The 18,088-nt window shown below is 40.4% G+C and overlaps 2 protein-coding genes across 2 annotated transcripts; both read left to right on the forward strand.

Annotated features, from left to right (window-relative positions):
- The first annotated feature begins 1,403 nt into the window (after positions 1 to 1,403).
- Positions 1,404 to 2,683, forward strand: LOC115800436 (gap junction alpha-8 protein-like). Its single transcript, XM_030757796.1, is given in 2 exon segments — positions 1,404 to 2,510; positions 2,512 to 2,683. Coding segments are annotated over 2 exon segments (1,272 nt in total). The 5' UTR covers positions 1,404 to 1,410.
- A 5,347-nt stretch (positions 2,684 to 8,030) lies between these two features.
- On the forward strand, positions 8,031 to 11,915 carry LOC115801229 (uncharacterized). The gene is made up of 6 exons (XM_030758989.1): positions 8,031 to 8,175; positions 8,565 to 8,651; positions 9,611 to 9,979; positions 10,784 to 10,904; positions 10,994 to 11,021; positions 11,372 to 11,915. Exons 2-6 carry the CDS (start codon positions 8,570 to 8,572, stop codon positions 11,468 to 11,470), a joined length of 699 nt encoding a protein of 232 aa, XP_030614849.1. The 5' UTR covers positions 8,031 to 8,175; positions 8,565 to 8,569; the 3' UTR covers positions 11,471 to 11,915.
- The last annotated feature ends 6,173 nt before the right edge of the window (positions 11,916 to 18,088 follow it).

Consider the following 18,088-nt stretch of genomic DNA (forward strand, 5'->3'; position numbering starts at 1 on the left):
TTTAGGTCACTGAGAGGTGCTCATTCTAATATGTTGAAGAGGAAAAAAGGATTATATGCACCGTATGATTTTGGAGATGAAGTTAGTTTGTCCCTTTTTTTTTATATATATATCAGTAAAATTTAGCCTTGTGCTCAATTTTGATAAGCTGGAGAGGAGGGCCAAGGAAAAAAGTGTAGAAGCAGTATTTTATTTGTTCAGATGTTTCCAATATTCCATGGTACATGCAATCTGGATCTAAATGTATTGTTCCTTTTAAAGTTTGATATAATAATAAAAGGTCATTCCAAAAATTAAAAAGTAGAAAAGCACTGCTACTCTTTCCTCAAATCAGAAAGAAAACACATTCAGTGTATCTAAACCTTATATAGCTGAAATTAACCCAGTGCTCACTTTAGGCAGTAGTATCAACAACAGTGTCCAGTGTTACTGCACGAGGACACAAGCTCTCCTTCAAAGTTACTGACCTGCCTCTCTGCTCTAATGTTGGCCAGCACAGCTGGAGGCACATGCTACACATGCTACACAGTATGCATATTTGAGGTAGTCGCATGTATGTAGCTGTGGACCCGGTGCCCTGGCAGTACAGTGGCCATGTTGGTGTGGGAGCCTGAGGCCTGCTCCCATACATCCCCACTCTGGTTTTGTTGATCCTATTGTCTCCTGCGTCACCACACGTCGCCCGGCAAATAAAGGCCGTCTGGCTCCAAGCTTAAATATTGCAGCAAACTAAAAACCAACCATCAGAGCCGATTCATTCACATCTGCTCAGTGGGGCGACAAGGACAGGGCTTTAGGTGGGAAAGAGGGCAGAAAAAAGTTCACTTTTCCCCGCTGGGTGCCAAGAGAACGGGACAGGACTCAACTTCGCCGGAGCCGCAGCTGTGGCAAGTTGCCCATTTGATTAGATTTATTATACATTCGAGGAAAGGGTACTTTATGTTGCTTATTGATCATTCTTTTATTGGTTTATTTGGAGCTGTGTTACATTCTGAGAGCCTGAGCAAAAGAAAAAGGTTTTAGTATTCACAAGTGTTAACTTTGGTCAGTGCAGTTTACGATGAGAATAAACAGCCATCAGTACAGTTAAATCAATGCCTTGTTTAAAGTTTAATTTCATATCATATATTGTTTGTTTTTTGTTTTAAAAAATCTTTGTATGCATGCGTGCACGTGTCAACATTTTAGCTTTTTTGAGTTTTGACAGAAACACACACAGTATGATCAAATTCCAGCTTAAGTTTGATTTTCAAACATTTGCAAGTTTTTTTACTCTCATGAATAGCTTACTTTTGGCACCCTCTTTTCCCCTCCCCCTGTTGGTCCTGCCTACCCCACCCTCCCTGTCCATCTGCACCCTTCGTGTCCCTCCCTACCCCACCCTTCATTCTGCAGTGCTACGGACCGATCATGGGTGACTGGAGCTTTCTGGGTAATATTTTAGAGGAAGTTAACGAGCACTCTACGGTGATCGGCCGGGTGTGGCTCACGGTGCTCTTCATCTTCCGTATCCTCATCCTGGGCACAGCGGCAGAGTTTGTGTGGGGCGATGAGCAGTCTGATTATGTCTGCAACACACAGCAGCCCGGATGTGAGAATGTGTGCTATGACGAGGCCTTCCCCATCTCCCACATCCGCCTGTGGGTGCTGCAAATCATTTTTGTGTCCACGCCATCTCTAGTGTACGTGGGCCATGCTGTCCACCATGTCCACATGGAGGAGAAACGGAAAGAGCGGGAGGAGGCAGAACTTAGCCGGCAACAGGAGCTGAGTGAAGAGCGTCTCCCTCTGGCACCTGACCAGGGAAGTGTTCGCACCACTAAGGAGACCAGCACAAAAGGAAGCAAGAAGTTCAGGCTGGAAGGCACCCTGTTGAGGACCTACATCTGCCACATCATCTTCAAGACACTGTTTGAAGTGGGCTTTGTGGTCGGCCAGTACTTTCTGTATGGCTTCCGCATCTTGCCGTTATATAAATGCAGCCGCTGGCCCTGCCCCAACACGGTGGACTGCTTTGTGTCTCGCCCCACAGAGAAGACTGTCTTTATCATCTTCATGTTGGCTGTGGCCTGTGTCTCACTGTTCCTAAACTTTGTGGAAATCAGCCACTTGGGCCTGAAGAAGATTCGCTTTGTCTTTCGAAAGCCAGCCCCGGCTCCAGGTCCATCCCAAGGCGAGGGGTCGGCCCCACTGCCGCCACAAGGGAAGAGCCTGCCCCCCTTGGCTGTTCCCTCTCTGCAAAGAGTGAAAGGTTACAGGCTCCTGGAGGAGGAGAAAGCTCCCCCTGTAACTCACCTCTACCCACTTGCTGAGGTGGGCATGGAGGCTGGCAGAGGGGCCCCACCCTTCCCGGGGGTGGATGAGAAAGTGGAGGAAGTGCTGCCCATGGAGGACATCACTAAGGTGTATGATGAGACTCTGCCCTCCTATGCCCAGACCACTGAGACAGGAGGGGTGACATTACACGAGGAGGAAGCCGAAGAGGTGCAGCCACCAGAGGTGGAAGCAGAGGGTGGAGTTGGCTGCAGAAGAGGATATCGAGGTAGAAGAGGTGGTGAATGGGGAGGGGGCAACTCCAGCAGAGGCAGGAACGGAGGCCGCAGAAACGATAGAAGACAACAGGCCGCTGAGCCGACTGAGCAAAGCCAGCAGCAGGGCCAGGTCAGACGACCTCACCGTATGAACCTGTGAGACACCTGCACACACAAAAATGTTCAATGTGAAAGAGAGCACACACCCTATCTCAAGACAATGCACACTCTTGAACAGGCAGGCCAGAAACCAAATGTATGAAAACATAATCAACAGGAACAGGCTAAAATCTTTAAGACTACCAAGCTACAAAAAAAAACAAAAAACAAAAAACAAAACCCAAAACAAAAAAATATTTGTGATAACAATGAAATATACAAAAAAAGAGTAGCTGTTAAAAAGAGGAGTAGCTTTTTTTTTTTTTTTTTTTTATCAAGCGTGTTCTTATATTTAAAAATATATTGAAACGACACATGCAAGGGAGGATGTTTTTACTTGATGACAATCTTTGTTCAATTTTTAGAAACATCTTTTCTATTGAAAGACTTATAATCATATATACTAGAGGAATAGACCTTTTTACACAGGGTTTGAGTAGATAGGGGAAAAGGGGGTTACAGTATACTTGTGTGTCTGCAATTCAGTTCTTTCACTGTAGTTAGGCACTCACTTTCATTCCCATTCGGACACCACATACTGCAAATGCAGCATATGGCTGCAAGCCTTGCGGGCGAGAAGGCTCTCGTGTAGAAAATACACCTGACTAAGTGTCGGTACATTAACGTGTAGCCTGTAAAGCTCTTCGTAAAGAAGCAGAACGAGTCCATTTTAAGGTTGACAAGAGCACTCCTCTTTTGCACATTCAGAGGTTTCAGCTCTGCGCAAGGCCTTTAACCCTCATAACACCTCATCTATGCATCAATGTACACAGGATCCTTTCAAGTAAAGAGAGATGTGCATCAGTTTTCGAGCATTTCTCTCTTTTATGTTTATATACCAGGTAGTGCAGCCAGAGCTGAGTTAGTACGGAAAAAATAAGAGAAAAAAAAAGACCACATGCTGAATGTCTTTTTCAATATGATTCTGCATCTCTTCTTTTGAGATTTGCTTATGTTATGTTGCCTTTAAGAACACTGTGTACCTTGATATCAACTGTCCGTGGAAGAGGACAGAGCTCATTTTGCCCTATCAGAGAATGAACTATAGCGGCGACCTCAAACCAAATCCTCTCTTTTCGTGCTGTACAAACAAGCGTCCGGCCGATAAAGATCGTGCACCATCAGCACAAAGTATTGTTGGAAGCGAACAATAAAAGAAACTGTGCTCATCATGAAAACAAGCATCCTTAACCTGGCCTGTGAAAAAAAAAAAAAAAAAATCGACTTGATTTTATGTGGAACACAGTAGAGAACATACCCCTTAAGAAAAGACAATAGTTGTGATATGCTTACTAATACAGAGAGAAGGGGGAGTTAAGGCTGCTGTATATATCACGTGTCTAATATTGTAACATAGTTTTGCAGCTGTTTTTAGCTATTTTACTGTCTAGTGGAAACACACATTTTAATTGTGATAACACTGAAATTTAACCCCATAAGCCCACTACGACAGAAAATGCCCAGCAGCAGGATCGTGCATCTATCCGAGGAAAGATGACACATTTCCCTGCAAAGCTTACTACAAAGTACATTAAGCCTTAAAGTATGCCGTGGGTTTATTACAATCTTCACACATTCTTCTGGATTTCTTTAGTCAAAACCAGTGCAACTGTAAGATTTACTGTGGCTTATCTGTAAATGTAAATTATTGGAAGTGGTTATACTGTTCTGGTAACTGTGAACTTCGTGTTTAGTTCCTATTTTTTTTTAATGAATAGTTCATTTCTGTATGTGACCCCTCTGTACACACACACACACACACACACACACACACACACACACACAACACACACCACACACACACACACACACACACACACACAGATAACACCATGTCTCTGCAATACAGCTATGATGGTAAAATAACAGCTTTTAATTTAAACATGTTCAGACATCAGTGCATTAAGCTTCATGTTTGTGGGCATGACTATTCATGCATTGCAGGCTGATGCTCAACCTGTGCCTCTATGCCAAACACGCAACATCTCAAAGTGTTGGATTTGGGGGTCTGATCAGAAGGCTCTAGAGAAACATGCAAAGAAAGAGCAACTTTGACCCCTTTGGGACTCCTGTAATCTCCTCACCTCCCAAATCCATGCAGCAGTACCTGAGCCCTTTAATAAATGCCGAATTATTATACACATAAAACAATGTTTTGATCAATGCGTGCTTCTTGGTCTTTTTGTACATCAGTATGCTGGTAATGTATAGTTCTGTGTATTTTAAGATTGTTGCATTGCCTATATGTTTGTAAGAATACATGATTAATCTTTGAAAAAAGAGACAACAACTTTTTACTAACTTGTAGTCTTCTCTGCTGATAGATGTGTGGCAGTGTCTTCTTTTGAAAAGTGAACCAACGCAATAAAAAGTCACACGTGGTCAAGAAGTGTCTTGTCAGTGTTTCCTTGCAGAGCACACACCCAGTGATGCACACTGAGCAAGATGGGCCGTAAACTCAAAACTCAAGATAAGGCCTATTTGTCATATACGCAGTTGTAGATGTACAGTGCACAGTGAAAAGCTCCAGACACAAATAGAGAAGAATTCCAATCAAGAATCAAGAGTGAATAACTGAGTAGTTGTGTAGTGGGTAAGGTAGAGTCAGTAGTGGGTGGGGTGGGATTAAGTTGCAACTGCTCAGGTTTACTTATAACTTGGTGTAACACAGACTACATGAAAAAAAAAAAAAAACCTTTTGTCAAAAAAGTAATTATTGTGTATTATGCACAGTCCAGAAGTCTTATTTCCTTCTTGAGCTCCACATCCTTTCTGGCCTTCACATTTTTTTTATTATTATTTTTATTATTATTATTTTTATTATTATTTTTTTTATTGCCTGTTCTGTTTACAAGAGATGAAAGACAGTTTTAATACTTATCACTTTATTTTTGCAGCTGTTCTAATGAAGCAAACTTTTTTTTCTAATACCTGTAATAATCACTATATTTGTTTTATAGTTCCTTTTTGTAACCTGTAACTAAAGTTATCAGAGCTAGTGGAGTTAATGTATGAAGTAAATAGAAGTATATAGAAGTACATCAACATTGTGCAATACTGCAGTATATCATTAATTACAGCACTGATATTTGCAGTCCTTCCAGTTATTTTAGGAACTAGGTACAACAACACATCACTGTTTGACACACAGAGAAAAGAGAAGTGATTACTTTCACACCTTAGAGCAACAGCTTCACATTTGACCTGATCTCCATGGCCACCACTAAGGGGCAGTATTGTGAAAGGTAATTATATTCATATGCCTGTTCTATGGCATGATTGTACTTCTGGTAATTTGAAGAGTGAGTCATTCTAAATCATTTTTAATTAAAAACATCTCATTTTAAAATTCAATTCAAAGCGCAACTTCTTTGAAGGTATTGTGACATCCTGGACTTCACTCTTGTGTTATCACATTGATCTTGTGATATCAACACATCCTGTGCACTTATTTTGCAGCATACAGTTGTATGAAGATAAAAAATATGGGTATTCTAAAACAGAGGAAAACCAAACCAAGTCAGATAGCCCCAACGTGTTTATTACCTCTTAAGCTTTATTGCTTTAAGAGCAGCCACACAACAATTTTTCTTCTCTCAAGTGTTTGCTTCTCAGATGGTGAACCCACATACCACAGCAACACATGTTCATTGTTATGGTATTTTGCAGTAATATGAATCACCTCTTGTTAGGCCTATATAAATCGCAACTACTAAAAAACTAAATTTACACCATGTGACTTGACCAACATGTAGCCAAAATGGCAACGGCTTCCTTGCTTATTCCCGCATGCTATAAATGAACAAAACTCCCCCTGTTGACCTGCGGAGAAGCACCAAAACACTGTGAAAATCACACATCGTCCACCCGAGCTGAAGAATTTGCCTCTTCTACTCATCTGCTCTCTAGTTATGCATTTTACAAAAGGAAGTTCACAAGTGCAGCGTGTATTGTGTCATGATGTTTTTAAATATTTGTGGGGCACACTGTGCAACACTTCAGACCACGAGACAGAGGGATTATCCAGCTTGTGGAAAGCTTCTCAGTGACAAAAAACTCTAATTAGCTGAGGTTAAGCTTGGCAAGCCCTGTTCCACAGAACCCACACTCCTGACTTCATGCCCTAAAAAAAACACAAACAGATGAGTCACTAACAAAAAAAAAGGGTTATGAAAAAAGGCAGCCCATTTATCACGAAGGAGGAACGGGCTATAACAGCATCTGATGGTGTAATGTTGATTTTGGAGCCAACCGACAAACTGCATTTTTTTTTTTTTTGGGCACATTCACAGTTCTTCAGGGCAAAGCGTAACCCATAATGTAACTGTCTGAAAGCTCAATTAGAGGACAACATATCAAACAGAGCACTGTCTAAAATGACAGGCTGATACATAAGTGAGTCAGTACTGACTGGATTCAGCGTCTGGGTTTGGTCTTCTACTCTGAAAGATTAGTATTGTCTAGAGTTAAAAACAGTACATTTCGATAAACACGAGGCCTCAGAATCCACATGTCAGAGTCACATAGATTGTGAGTAACAGGGAGCAAAACCACATGAACTGACTCATGTTTACTGTTTGTGCTGAAACCTGCGTCGACTATTATGTTTTAAAGTTAAGCTACCTCTAGCGTATGAATGCTTGCGTGAAAAATATGTGCATATATGTCATCTCATATAGGGTTTTAAACCCAAACCCAAAACATGTCATGTGGCTTAGAACGTTAAATCTCAAATTCAAGATAAACCTGAGTAGAAATCAAACACCTGAACACAGGCTTCCACTGATGTGTTTCTATCTTAGTTATATCTTGAACGCTTTCATGGATGATGTTACAAAACAAGCTTGGACAAAGCAAAATGCCATGCCAAGAAAACTGAAGCACTGTTGGAAAAAAAAGTAGGCTGTTTTGTAGGTCAGGCCGTTACAGGTTCACCTAACATACATCATGAAACTTGCCTTTAGTCCCAAATCTGAACACAAAGTAGTAAATCACTAAAAGGGACTTCATTACCGGATTCCTCTTCACAGCTTCAAGTGGACTTTTGTGCATTTTCAAATGTGAAAATCAAAGGAAGAACGTGATATTTTATAAGTGGCATCTCGCAGTGGTGCTCATATAAATAGAACAGTGCGCTACAGGGTGGGAAAAGTTACTACAATATGTCACCGCCAACAAATGTCAGAGTGTACTCTCACAGTATCTCCTGCAACTTCAAAAACCCAACCAAACAGATGATAGTATATAACTCACATGGCCACCGACCAAAGTCTTTCACTTCCTGCATGGAACCTATTTCTGTGGTATTGTGTTAGTACAAGGGCAAGATCGAATCTTAACACTATGCATGTCTGCCTGCCATAGAAGCTGTGCGTTATAATTACTATGACTGTTAGATATGACACTTTCTTGTTTTTGTGACATTAAAGCTGTTAAAGGTGCGGCATAGAGAAAAGGACCAAACAGCACAGGACGCTCAGTACTGGTAGGAAAATGGTGTTGCTTTTTCTACTATACAGCATATAGGTTTACACAGGATGTGATCTGTCTTACTGGCAGTTTAATGTATTTGAACACAATCGTGTCTGATTGAAATTCATGTTCTCCAGTTTCATGCATTTAATAAAATTAATTCTCGGCTCTAACGAGGGCGTAAATTCGTCATGTGCTTAGAAACGTTGCTGTTGTATGTTTTGTGCAACATAGTTTACTGACTTCTTGCTGCTTCACTGTCCAGGACATTCTTGATAATTACATTTGGAATCTCAGTGTAAATAAAATGCCAGTTACAAATATTTAAAATTCAACCTTTATATTCTGAGTCACCTATATTGAAAACATATTTGTGAATTATCTTTTTAATTTTTTTCCAAGTTGGCATGGAAGACCTTTCAAGATATTTGGGCTTCAACAAGACCTTGGCTCTAATATGCTGGTTCATCTTTATATTCTTGCAAGCAGGTAACGTTTATTTACTCTTTCTGTGGCAATGAGCATAACCTACAGGAACAGTTTGACAATTTGAGATTTGAGAAAAAATTTTTTTCCCTTTCTGAGACTGGAAGATAAATGGAGAAAAAATTTATTTGTGGCTTTTTTATTAGCAAGGCTTTTTATTATTATTATTTCAATCACAACCACCATAATCAAAGGAAGATTGTTACTTCAGCTTTGATGCTTTAGTTTTTGGCAAGTTGGCTCTTTCCCCCTCTAAAATAGATACATGACACTGATGACATCAAAAAAAGCTTGAAAAGACAGAACTGGGATTGAGGAAAACAGCACCCATGTGGTAGACCAGGATGGGATGAGCCAACTTAACTTGGTGGTTCCCATCTTTAAGCCCTTTCTTAAAGAGGTGTGCTCCAACTATAGCGAGATCACACTCTTCAGCCTCCCCGGGAAGGTCTATGCCGTGGTGATGGAAAGGAGAGTTTGTCCGTTAGTTTTCATCCTGGTCGTGGAATGCTGGACCAGAAGAAGAAAAATGGATGGATAGATGGATGGATGGACGGTGGATTGCTCAGTACATTTTTACCTAGCAGCACGCTTCTATTTCTGGTCTTCAAGCTGTCTAAAAGCTAACCATCCACAGATTGTAGCTTCATCTCAGCAAGAATGGAAATAAGCACATTTCTCAGAATGTCAAACTGTTGTCCTGTTCCCAGAATGCTGATCCTGTAAAATGCAACTGCAAACCAGGCTTATGTGATTTCAAAATCACTAAATTAAAAATATTAAATGTGAAACAGATAAGAAAAATGCTTTTGCTTTGGGTTTAAACAATTTACAAATCAATGCATTTTGATTTCGTACACAATTTATGCTGCATTCAAGTTTTTGGAAATGACAGTATTGCAATTCTGATGATGTGGCTGCAGCAAAAATGAGGCCTACAGTCTGATTTTCTTTTCCCTCAGATGGGACGAGAATCTGCAAGACGGCTGGCAGCCCAGTGACCCTGAACTGCAGCAATAACTTAATTATCAGCTTCACTCAATTGACATGGAAAAGGAATGGGGATAATCTGTTCACTTTCAGGTCAGATGGAACCTCAAACAGCAGCTGTGTAACCTTAAACAGCAGCCAGAAAGCCTCAAACATCAGATGTGTAAGGTCCCATGCAGCTGCCATACTGAACCTGAACATGTCCACCTCAGAGAGCCAACTGTATGCACTAATCATAGAGAGTGCCCAGAAAACTCACACAGGAAACTACAGTTGTGAAACCTCCATGATTGAAGGAATTTTGGAGCAAAAATGGGAGCTTATAATTGATGATGATGATGGTGAGTTACTTATTTCTAAGTTTTTAGATCAGACAGAAACACGAGCATTCCTTACACAATTGGATAAACCGCAAGAGGAACTACTGTTTATTTTGACTCTGAGCTTTGTGTGAGTGGGCAGGTGAGGCATGGAAACAGGAAGAAGGGTGCAACAACGGCACTTTCCATAACAGCTTATCTCTCTCTATTTGTGTTTTTGTCAAAGGCAAGAGTTATTGTCATTTTTTTCCCAGAGATCATATGGGATTGCTGATGCTTTGGGAGCTTTCAGGGTTGTAGGGAGGGTTGAACTTCCTTTAATACTGCTTAAATGCTCTTCTGGGAGAGAGCTCTCCTACAGTTGCCTCTATACTCACACGAAAAAGAGCTGGGCACTTGTGGCTGCTCTGGCATTGCCCTCACATTTATTCATTTACCTCCCCATTGCATTTCTGCAGTGTAAAGCTCCCAGGTTTCAGATTTTGATATGAAGCAGAAGTACAACAAGGCACATTTCATGAGAGCCTGAGGTCTTCTCAGAGACCACAGAGTACATGTGAGCAGTACTGACTTCCTTTCTGCAAATCTAACACAAACCAGACAACCCATATTGTTTTTACCGTGCTTAACACATTCATCAAACCATGCAGCACAAAGTTCATGCCACTTCTGTCAAGCTGACAAGTTTTTGACAGACTTATAAAATGTCTTTTCTTGTCTTTATGACACGCGCTCTAATAAAGTTAAGGATTGTACAGGGAAGGCAGCATAAGTTAACTGAGTGTTATAACTACAGTGAAATTGGTTCTTTTCTTTGTTTTGCAGAAGAATCTGAAAATCCTTTTAAAATCCATATTTCTGCAGCAGTTATTATACCTTGTGTGTGTTTCCTGATCATTATTACCGTGTTGATCATTCTGACAGGAGTCTGCAAACGATGTTCGCAGTAAGTTTCCCTCATTCATGCTTTTTACACAGTTTTGTGCTAACATCATTACACTGCTGGAATCATTTTTTCTTTGCTTTTTCCTACAGAAATACCAAATCTCCCTCTGTAATAAAGGTAAATATAATAATTTTAATCTTTTCTTTTGAGAAATTAGTCTTTTCATTTGAGCATAATTTGTAGATACACAAAATCAAGCAGAGATATGGACAGAGACAACATCTTTATTGCCTCATACTAATTAGATATAAGCTCCTCATTGTATAATGCTTAGGTTTTGATTCACTGAGCTCTTCGCTTTTTCGTGTTTTCTGTTCCTTCTTTAGTGGGTTTATTTTAAGCTATTTTATCCTGTGATACTGTGTTTATTTCGTGAGCTAAGTTTTCACCTTTTGGCTGCTGTAACACAGCCATTTTCCAGTTGATCTTATCTTAATTTTCTTATCGTCCCTTTTTTCTTTTTGCAGGGCCAGCAAGAAGATATTTATGAAAACACCTTGGAACTTGAAGCTCACCACCGACGTAGCCAAATTCAGGTTCAACCTTACAAATACAGGGCTGAGTGACACGAATCACGTACAGTAGAAGAAGACATCAATTCTTTTTATATCTTGGCTCTCCGGTTAAATGTACTTAAAGCTACATTTCTTGGCTACTTAAACACCTGTCATAATGTGTAATCACAACAGTTGCCACATGTCAGTTTGTGGAGCTCTTAAAGTACTGAGTGAAATAAACCTTTACCTGCTGGATGCATGCTTACACATTCATTTGTAACTGTGCAATCACAACTTACAGAATGTCATCTTAGGCTGCTCGCTTAGTAAAGTGAACACGTTACAGCTTCACTGAAAGAAAGAGGGCTGTCTGACTCAGGGTGTGTGTGTGTGTGTGTGTGTGTGTTTGTGTGTGTGTGTGTGTATGTGTGGGTGTGGGTGTGTCTTTTTTGAGCAGTTGACTGCTGAGAAAGTTGACTTTTATTTGAAATTCTTAAAATGTGACCTTCCTGAAAAATCCATTATATGTTTATTGATCACCTTCATTGATGTAATTGAGGTCTAAGACTTAAAAATAAAACTGTCTAAAATGGTGCGTAACGAGCGGTGTGAAGGCTGAGTTTTTGCCTCACAGGTTCAGTGCTGTGAAAAAGTATTTCCCCTTCCTGAGTCCTTATCTTTTTGCTGGTTTGTCACACTTACGTGTTTCAGATCATCAAAACATCAAAACAAAATATTAAAAAAGCCTGGGTGAATCTAAAATGCGGTTTTAAATTTTCATTTAAGTTTCATTTATTGAGGGAAAAAGCGATCCAAACCTACCTGGCCCTATGTGAAATAGTAATTGCCCCTAAACCTAAGAGCTGGATTCTTTGTAGAATTGTTTTGAATTAGCCTGTTTAACATCATATCAAAGAATCAATTTAATCAATCTCAAAAACCTTCTTTTTTGTTTTATTTTTTGAACCATTCGGAGGTGGACTTGGTGTGTTTGAGCTTCAGGGCACAAACTTGTCTGGGTCCTGAAATAGCAAAGATGCCATTTTTGCCCAGTCTGAATCATGAACTCTGACCTTAACTGAGGCAGGTGAGGCCTGCAGTTCTTTAGATGTTGTTCTGGGTTCTTTCGTGACCTCCTGGATGGCAGTTGTTGTGCTGTTTATTTTTCTACATTAGGGCTTTAAACAGCTTCTCAGTGCATTCATGTCTGACACTGTCCCACAGTTTCATGTAGTGGTTCTCAAACTTTTCCTGTCATGCCCCATTTCACCAGATGAAATCTTTTGAGGCCCTGCAGAGTCCCCCGGGGGTGGTGGTGCTCCTCCTCTGTGGCGAAGCGGCGGCACGATGGCTCCATATATGTACTCAGCAGATGGTGACAGTGGCTGTGCTAATGTACCTGGTAATATTTCCATGTTCTGCTAAGCTGATGTTCAACATGAAGAAGTCACGTTCTGCATGACTTTTCTCCCAGGTCACTCGCACCCCACCTGTCATGACCATGGGTCCCACCGATGGGGCACACCCCACAGTTTGAGAAACACTGGCTTAATGAGCGAATTTGGAAATCACTTAGTTTGTGGCCAGATTAAAGTGAAATTAATTTTCCTGACTGAATATTCTTTGGGATAATCAGCCTGCAAATAGAGTAAGCAGTTTTCACAGTGAAAAAGGACTTGATGGCTTTTCGATATCACTAACTGAATATCTTTAAATTCCAGTGCCGGTGCAACACACAGTTTGCAGTTCTGTAACTTTACAACAGGTGGTTATGTCTCAACAGTATCAACGGAGCATAACGAACACCCTCAGAGCATGCAGTTAATAAAAGAATCAATGGAAGTATCAAAATGTTGATTACTGAAGCACAACAACCACGAGTTAAATAAAAATTTTCCATTCAAAGACGCTCTGTGTGTCTGTGGAACATAGAAAAACACATCAGTTATTTGTGGTCATATCTGCTTAAGACATAAAAAATAACCATGCACAACTGACTGAAACCACACTTTGGCATCTATGTTTCATAATGGTTGATTACAGGCACTCATGTAGGATTTATATTTGGAAAGAAATGCAACATTAAAATCTTAAAGCAATCATCATATGATTGAATCATGCTATAAATCCTTGAAATTAGTGACCTTTGCGAGGGAATCAGTTGTAAAAGTTTGCCCCATGGCTGCTCAGTTGGTAGGTGAGTGAAATTAGGAAATAAGGATTTTGCACATGCCCTTGCCTGGAAGTATCTAAAAAGAATTGAAGGTGGAAGATTGAATTTGGAAGCCAGATCTGTGAAGGAGCAAAATAACCCTTCCTTATAAAGATCCTTAAAACATTTTAGTCCCTTATCATGCCATATGGAGAAAGTGGGGTCATTAATGGAGGGTGTAAACACCGGGTTTTTTAAAAGTGGGACAAATTTTTGGCAAATTTACTTTCACACCATGTCTGCTGTACTCGCGAGAACCATTGACACCTCAGCTCATATTGGTATTTTTGGTCTTCTGGAGGAATATAGTCAATACTCTGCAAGACAGTTGGAAGTAATCAGCTGCAGCACCATCTAGCACTAAGTGGATTAATGAGGTCATGTCTTTTTTTGAAAGTGGAGAAAATTAGACATACAAATAATGGAAATTTGAATAAATTCCACACTAAATGGCCACTATTTATGAAGTTTTTTTGTGTCAGTGTAACCCCCCCATTTCTTTTTTTTTCTTCTTTTTTTCTTTTAATTATTATCATTATTATTACTTTTTTGATGTAATCTGTTAATGTTCACTGCTCTTGATAATATGCAGCCTTCAGTTAATGGTGTATACAATACGTAGACACTATTGTGCCCTGATTTATGCAAACACCGTTGTTATGTGTGTGAAAATATCAATAAAAAAATATTTTTAAAAAATCTTAAAGGGCAGGGAGTAGACTGCTACTGTAAAAAACCTATACAATTCATCTGTAAATAAAACATATTAAAGGTCCTGATATGTGGGCTTTAAAAAGAGAAGTGCAGGATTCAAATAAAATACTTCAAAAACACACCAACAGCACAGATTATTTGAGGTTAATGCTAAACTGTTGTTAATAACAGCTACCCACACTGGTAATCCACACCCTAAACTGAAGCTTTAGCAACGGCACAATGGTGAGTCACGAAGAAAAGAAAAAAAAGGGAAAGAAAATAAAACCCCGCCACACAGTCGGGGGTGAAATTTGCGTTAGAAACAAATGTGTTTTGTACCAGCCCTCCCACAGCCGATTAGGTCAGAATTTTCCAATTTGAAAAAAAAGTGAGAAGCATGTCACACATAATCTGAACAAAGTTGCAGCCAGCGTAGGTTTTTTTAAATAGCCACTAAGTAAAAAAAAAAAAAAAATGCAATATTTCAACTTTGCCAGGTTAAACATTGGCTGATAAGAATCTGTGTGGGTTCTCTGTCATGCAGGTCATGGTAGTTTTTTGAAGACAGTTTCATTTCAGTTGCTTCTTTTTTGGCTTGTGGAGATGTCTCACCTCTTTTTCAAGAGGCTTTGGTGAAATGTCCAGTTGCTTTCATTTCAGGGTCATTCATTCATGGATGCAATTTTGAACTGTATACATTTTTTCAAAATGTAAAATGCAAAAAAATAAAAAAAGATAATTAAGATAAATACCCACCAGATCTTTGGCAACCCATTGAGGGTTAGGGTTAGAGGACAGTGGCGAGGTGTGCAACAGGACTGACACATGGGCTCAAGGTGATGGTTCGATCAGCTCCAAGACCCTACTTATTTGTACAGACTGATGAAAACTTAGACATTTCTTTCTTTATGTGGACTCTGCAGATTCTTTGGACCTCGGCAGCCACTAGGGGTCTCCCTGGCCTACCTTTTGTCTTGCTGCTTAGCTCAGCTAACCTCAGCTAAAATGATAAGTGGTACAGATTGCTTGTAAGCAAATAAATATAATGTGTGCTTTATGATAGGGCTAAAATGAGACTATTTAGAACTGACTGACTGAAGGGACACCCACTTGTCAGAGTATAGTGGACTGGAGAGCACTGGTGGCTCAATCGGTATCACACTTTGGGAGGGAGGATGAAGTATTCCCATACAGTGTCTGCCACGTACTGATATTCAATTCAGTTCAATAAAGTTCTATTAATATAGCGCCAAATCACAACAAACAGTCGCCTCAAGCCGCTTTGTATTGTGGGTAAAGACCCTAGAATATGATGGTGGTGGTGGTGGGGTGGTGGCGTGAATATTGATTCAGTCCTGGCTAGGTAAACAATGACTGCCCAACAGGATGCTGGTAGACCAAAGAAAGAAAGCAGATGAGAAGCAGAGAGAGACCAAAGAAAGGTGGGAATGTGGAAGTAAGAGTAGGGACTTTAAATGCAGGGCCTGTGACTAGTAAAAGTAGAGAGAGGGTGGATATAATGGAGAGAAGGAAGGTAGATATATTGTGTGTACAGGGGAGCAGCAGCAAGGCAAGGAGCATGGGAGGTGGATTTAAACTGTTCTACCATCATGCAGACAGGAGGAAAAATTGAGTAGGACCAAACTTGAAGTAAGAGAATGTGAATAGTGTTGTGGAGGTGAAGAGAGTATTAGACAGGACCATGTATTTGAAGCTGGAAATTGACGGGGCAATGTTCAGCGTTGTCGGTGTGTACGCCCCACAGGATGGAGTAAGTTGGATTCATTGGTGTTACCGAGAGGAATGCAGAAGAACACACGGTAGTGGATTTTGCGATAATGTAGCTTGGCACCATCGGATAATATTTGTAGGATGTTTTTGGACATCAAGATAAGGAAGTGAGTGAAGGCAATATGGAAGTTGAAGAAGGAAGAATGTTGCTCTGTGTTAAGGGAGGAACTGAAAGAGGCTATGGGTGGCAGGGGAGAGTCACCAGATGACTGGGAAAGTACAGCGGAAAATGCCAAGAAGGTGTTTGGTGTATCCTTTGGACACTGGAAAGAAGACAAGGATGTTTATTGTTGGAAAGAGGAAGTACAAGAAAGTATTCAAACAAAGATGTTAGAAAAGAAAATTGGAATAGTCATGGAGATGAAAAAAGCAGATAGGAGTGCCAGAAGGCATACGGCAAAAAGCGAGGTGGCAAAGGTCATGGAAGTATGTGAGGGTGGACACCAAGGAATTGATTGGCTAGTCAGAGAGATAGAGCTGGACAGGATGTGTTAGCAAGATTAAGAGATTTATGTAAAGATGTAGACAGTAAAAGTGAAAAAATATATATATTAGGGATGCGCCGATCCGATATTCAGTATCGGTATCGGTCCGATACTGGCCTAAATTACTGGATCGGATATCGGAAAGAAATAAAAAAATGTAATCCGATACATTAAATAACGTTTCGCTCACATTAGCTGCATTACAGGGCTCAGTCGTCTTCTTCTTCTTCTTGTGGGTTTGCAGTTGACCAAACCAGCTTAGAGCTGCATTACCGCCACCTACTGGAATGGAGTGGGGGATCAGGATTTAGAAAACAACCCCCTCAGATGCTCCGTCACTGCGACGGATTCCCTTTGACACTGAGCGATCATCGGTGACATGTTTTTCCGCCTCCACCGCTCTCTGCCTTGTTTGTGTGTTGTGCTCGCTGTGCTGAGAATCAGCTGTTATTTTTTCTCTACTTCAGCTCCCGGACATACTGCTAGCGAGCGCAGCTATTAGCACTGGTGACCGTCCGGTACCGGAAGGACCCCTTCGCCGTCAAAATATTTTTGATACTTTAATCCCTGATTTGTGACTACATATAGACCTGCAGTAGAAACGTATTTAGGAGAATGCTTGTAAATATAAAGCATTACAAGACTGCGCTCATGCAGCCCCTAGTTTTTCACGTGAACACTGATGACGCAACAGCAGCAGTGAGCTGATTTACGTGTAGTCTGTCTGCACAAGCGGAAAGAGGTGGAGCCAGCGAGCTCTGATGGAGCAGAAGGAAATGTTTTGCTAGTGTCCAAAAGAAGCCTTTTCGTCCCTGTAACCTCCATTAAACCTTTACTGGGAAACAGCTGGAGGTCCTTCATCAACCACCTGATCAGTAAGTGAAGAAATCCACCCTGTTTGTTTCACACAGGGAAAAAGTGCAGTACGGAAGTTAAAATATGCAGATGAACTGTTAATATGAAAAAAAGTATTTCTTATCCAGTTACTTGGGTAATCAATATAAACAGAATACACAATTGCTAAAATAATCGATAGTTGCAGCCCTAATGAAATTTGCAACATGCTTCTCACACAGAAGCAACAGGATTCAGGTGATAGTTAGTGTTGTAAGTAAGTAAAGTTTATTTATATAGCGTTTTTCACAGACAGAAAAGTGCTGTACAATAATTAAAACACAATATCACCCCCCACTCCACCCCCAGAAAACACTATGTTAAAAACATAACATTACCATATTAAAAGAAAAAAGAAAGTCAGAAACCAGAAAGCCTGGTTAAACAGAAAAGTTTTCAACTATTTTTTAAGTGATGCCACAGAGTCAGCTAAATGGAGCTGGAGTGGTAAACAGTTCCAGAGCTTTGGTGCCACTGCCTAAAAAGCTCTGCCCGCCCTGGTCCTTAGTCTTGTATGTGGGACAACTAAAAGACTTTGATTTTGTTGTGTGAGAGACTGTTGACTCCTTTTTTTTTTTATGTTTTTAAATGCCTTGATCAATTTTAAAT

Source organism: Archocentrus centrarchus, chromosome 21 (assembly GCF_007364275.1).
Source record: "Archocentrus centrarchus isolate MPI-CPG fArcCen1 chromosome 21, fArcCen1, whole genome shotgun sequence".
Classification (NCBI taxonomy): domain Eukaryota; kingdom Metazoa; phylum Chordata; class Actinopteri; order Cichliformes; family Cichlidae; genus Archocentrus; species Archocentrus centrarchus.

What these genes read in the sequence shown, in the direction of transcription:
- LOC115801229 (XM_030758989.1), top strand. Translation starts at nt 8,570, where the DNA reads ATGGAAGACCTTTCAAGATATTTGGGCTTCAACAAGACCTTGGCTCTA. An exon ending in TATAATTGATGATGATGATG is followed by an intron (nt 9,980 to 10,783) that starts GTGAGTTACTTA and finishes TTTGTTTTGCAG; the next exon opens with AAGAATCTGAAAATCCTTTT. An exon ending in AATCTCCCTCTGTAATAAAG is followed by an intron (nt 11,022 to 11,371) that starts GTAAATATAATA and finishes TTCTTTTTGCAG; the next exon opens with GGCCAGCAAGAAGATATTTA.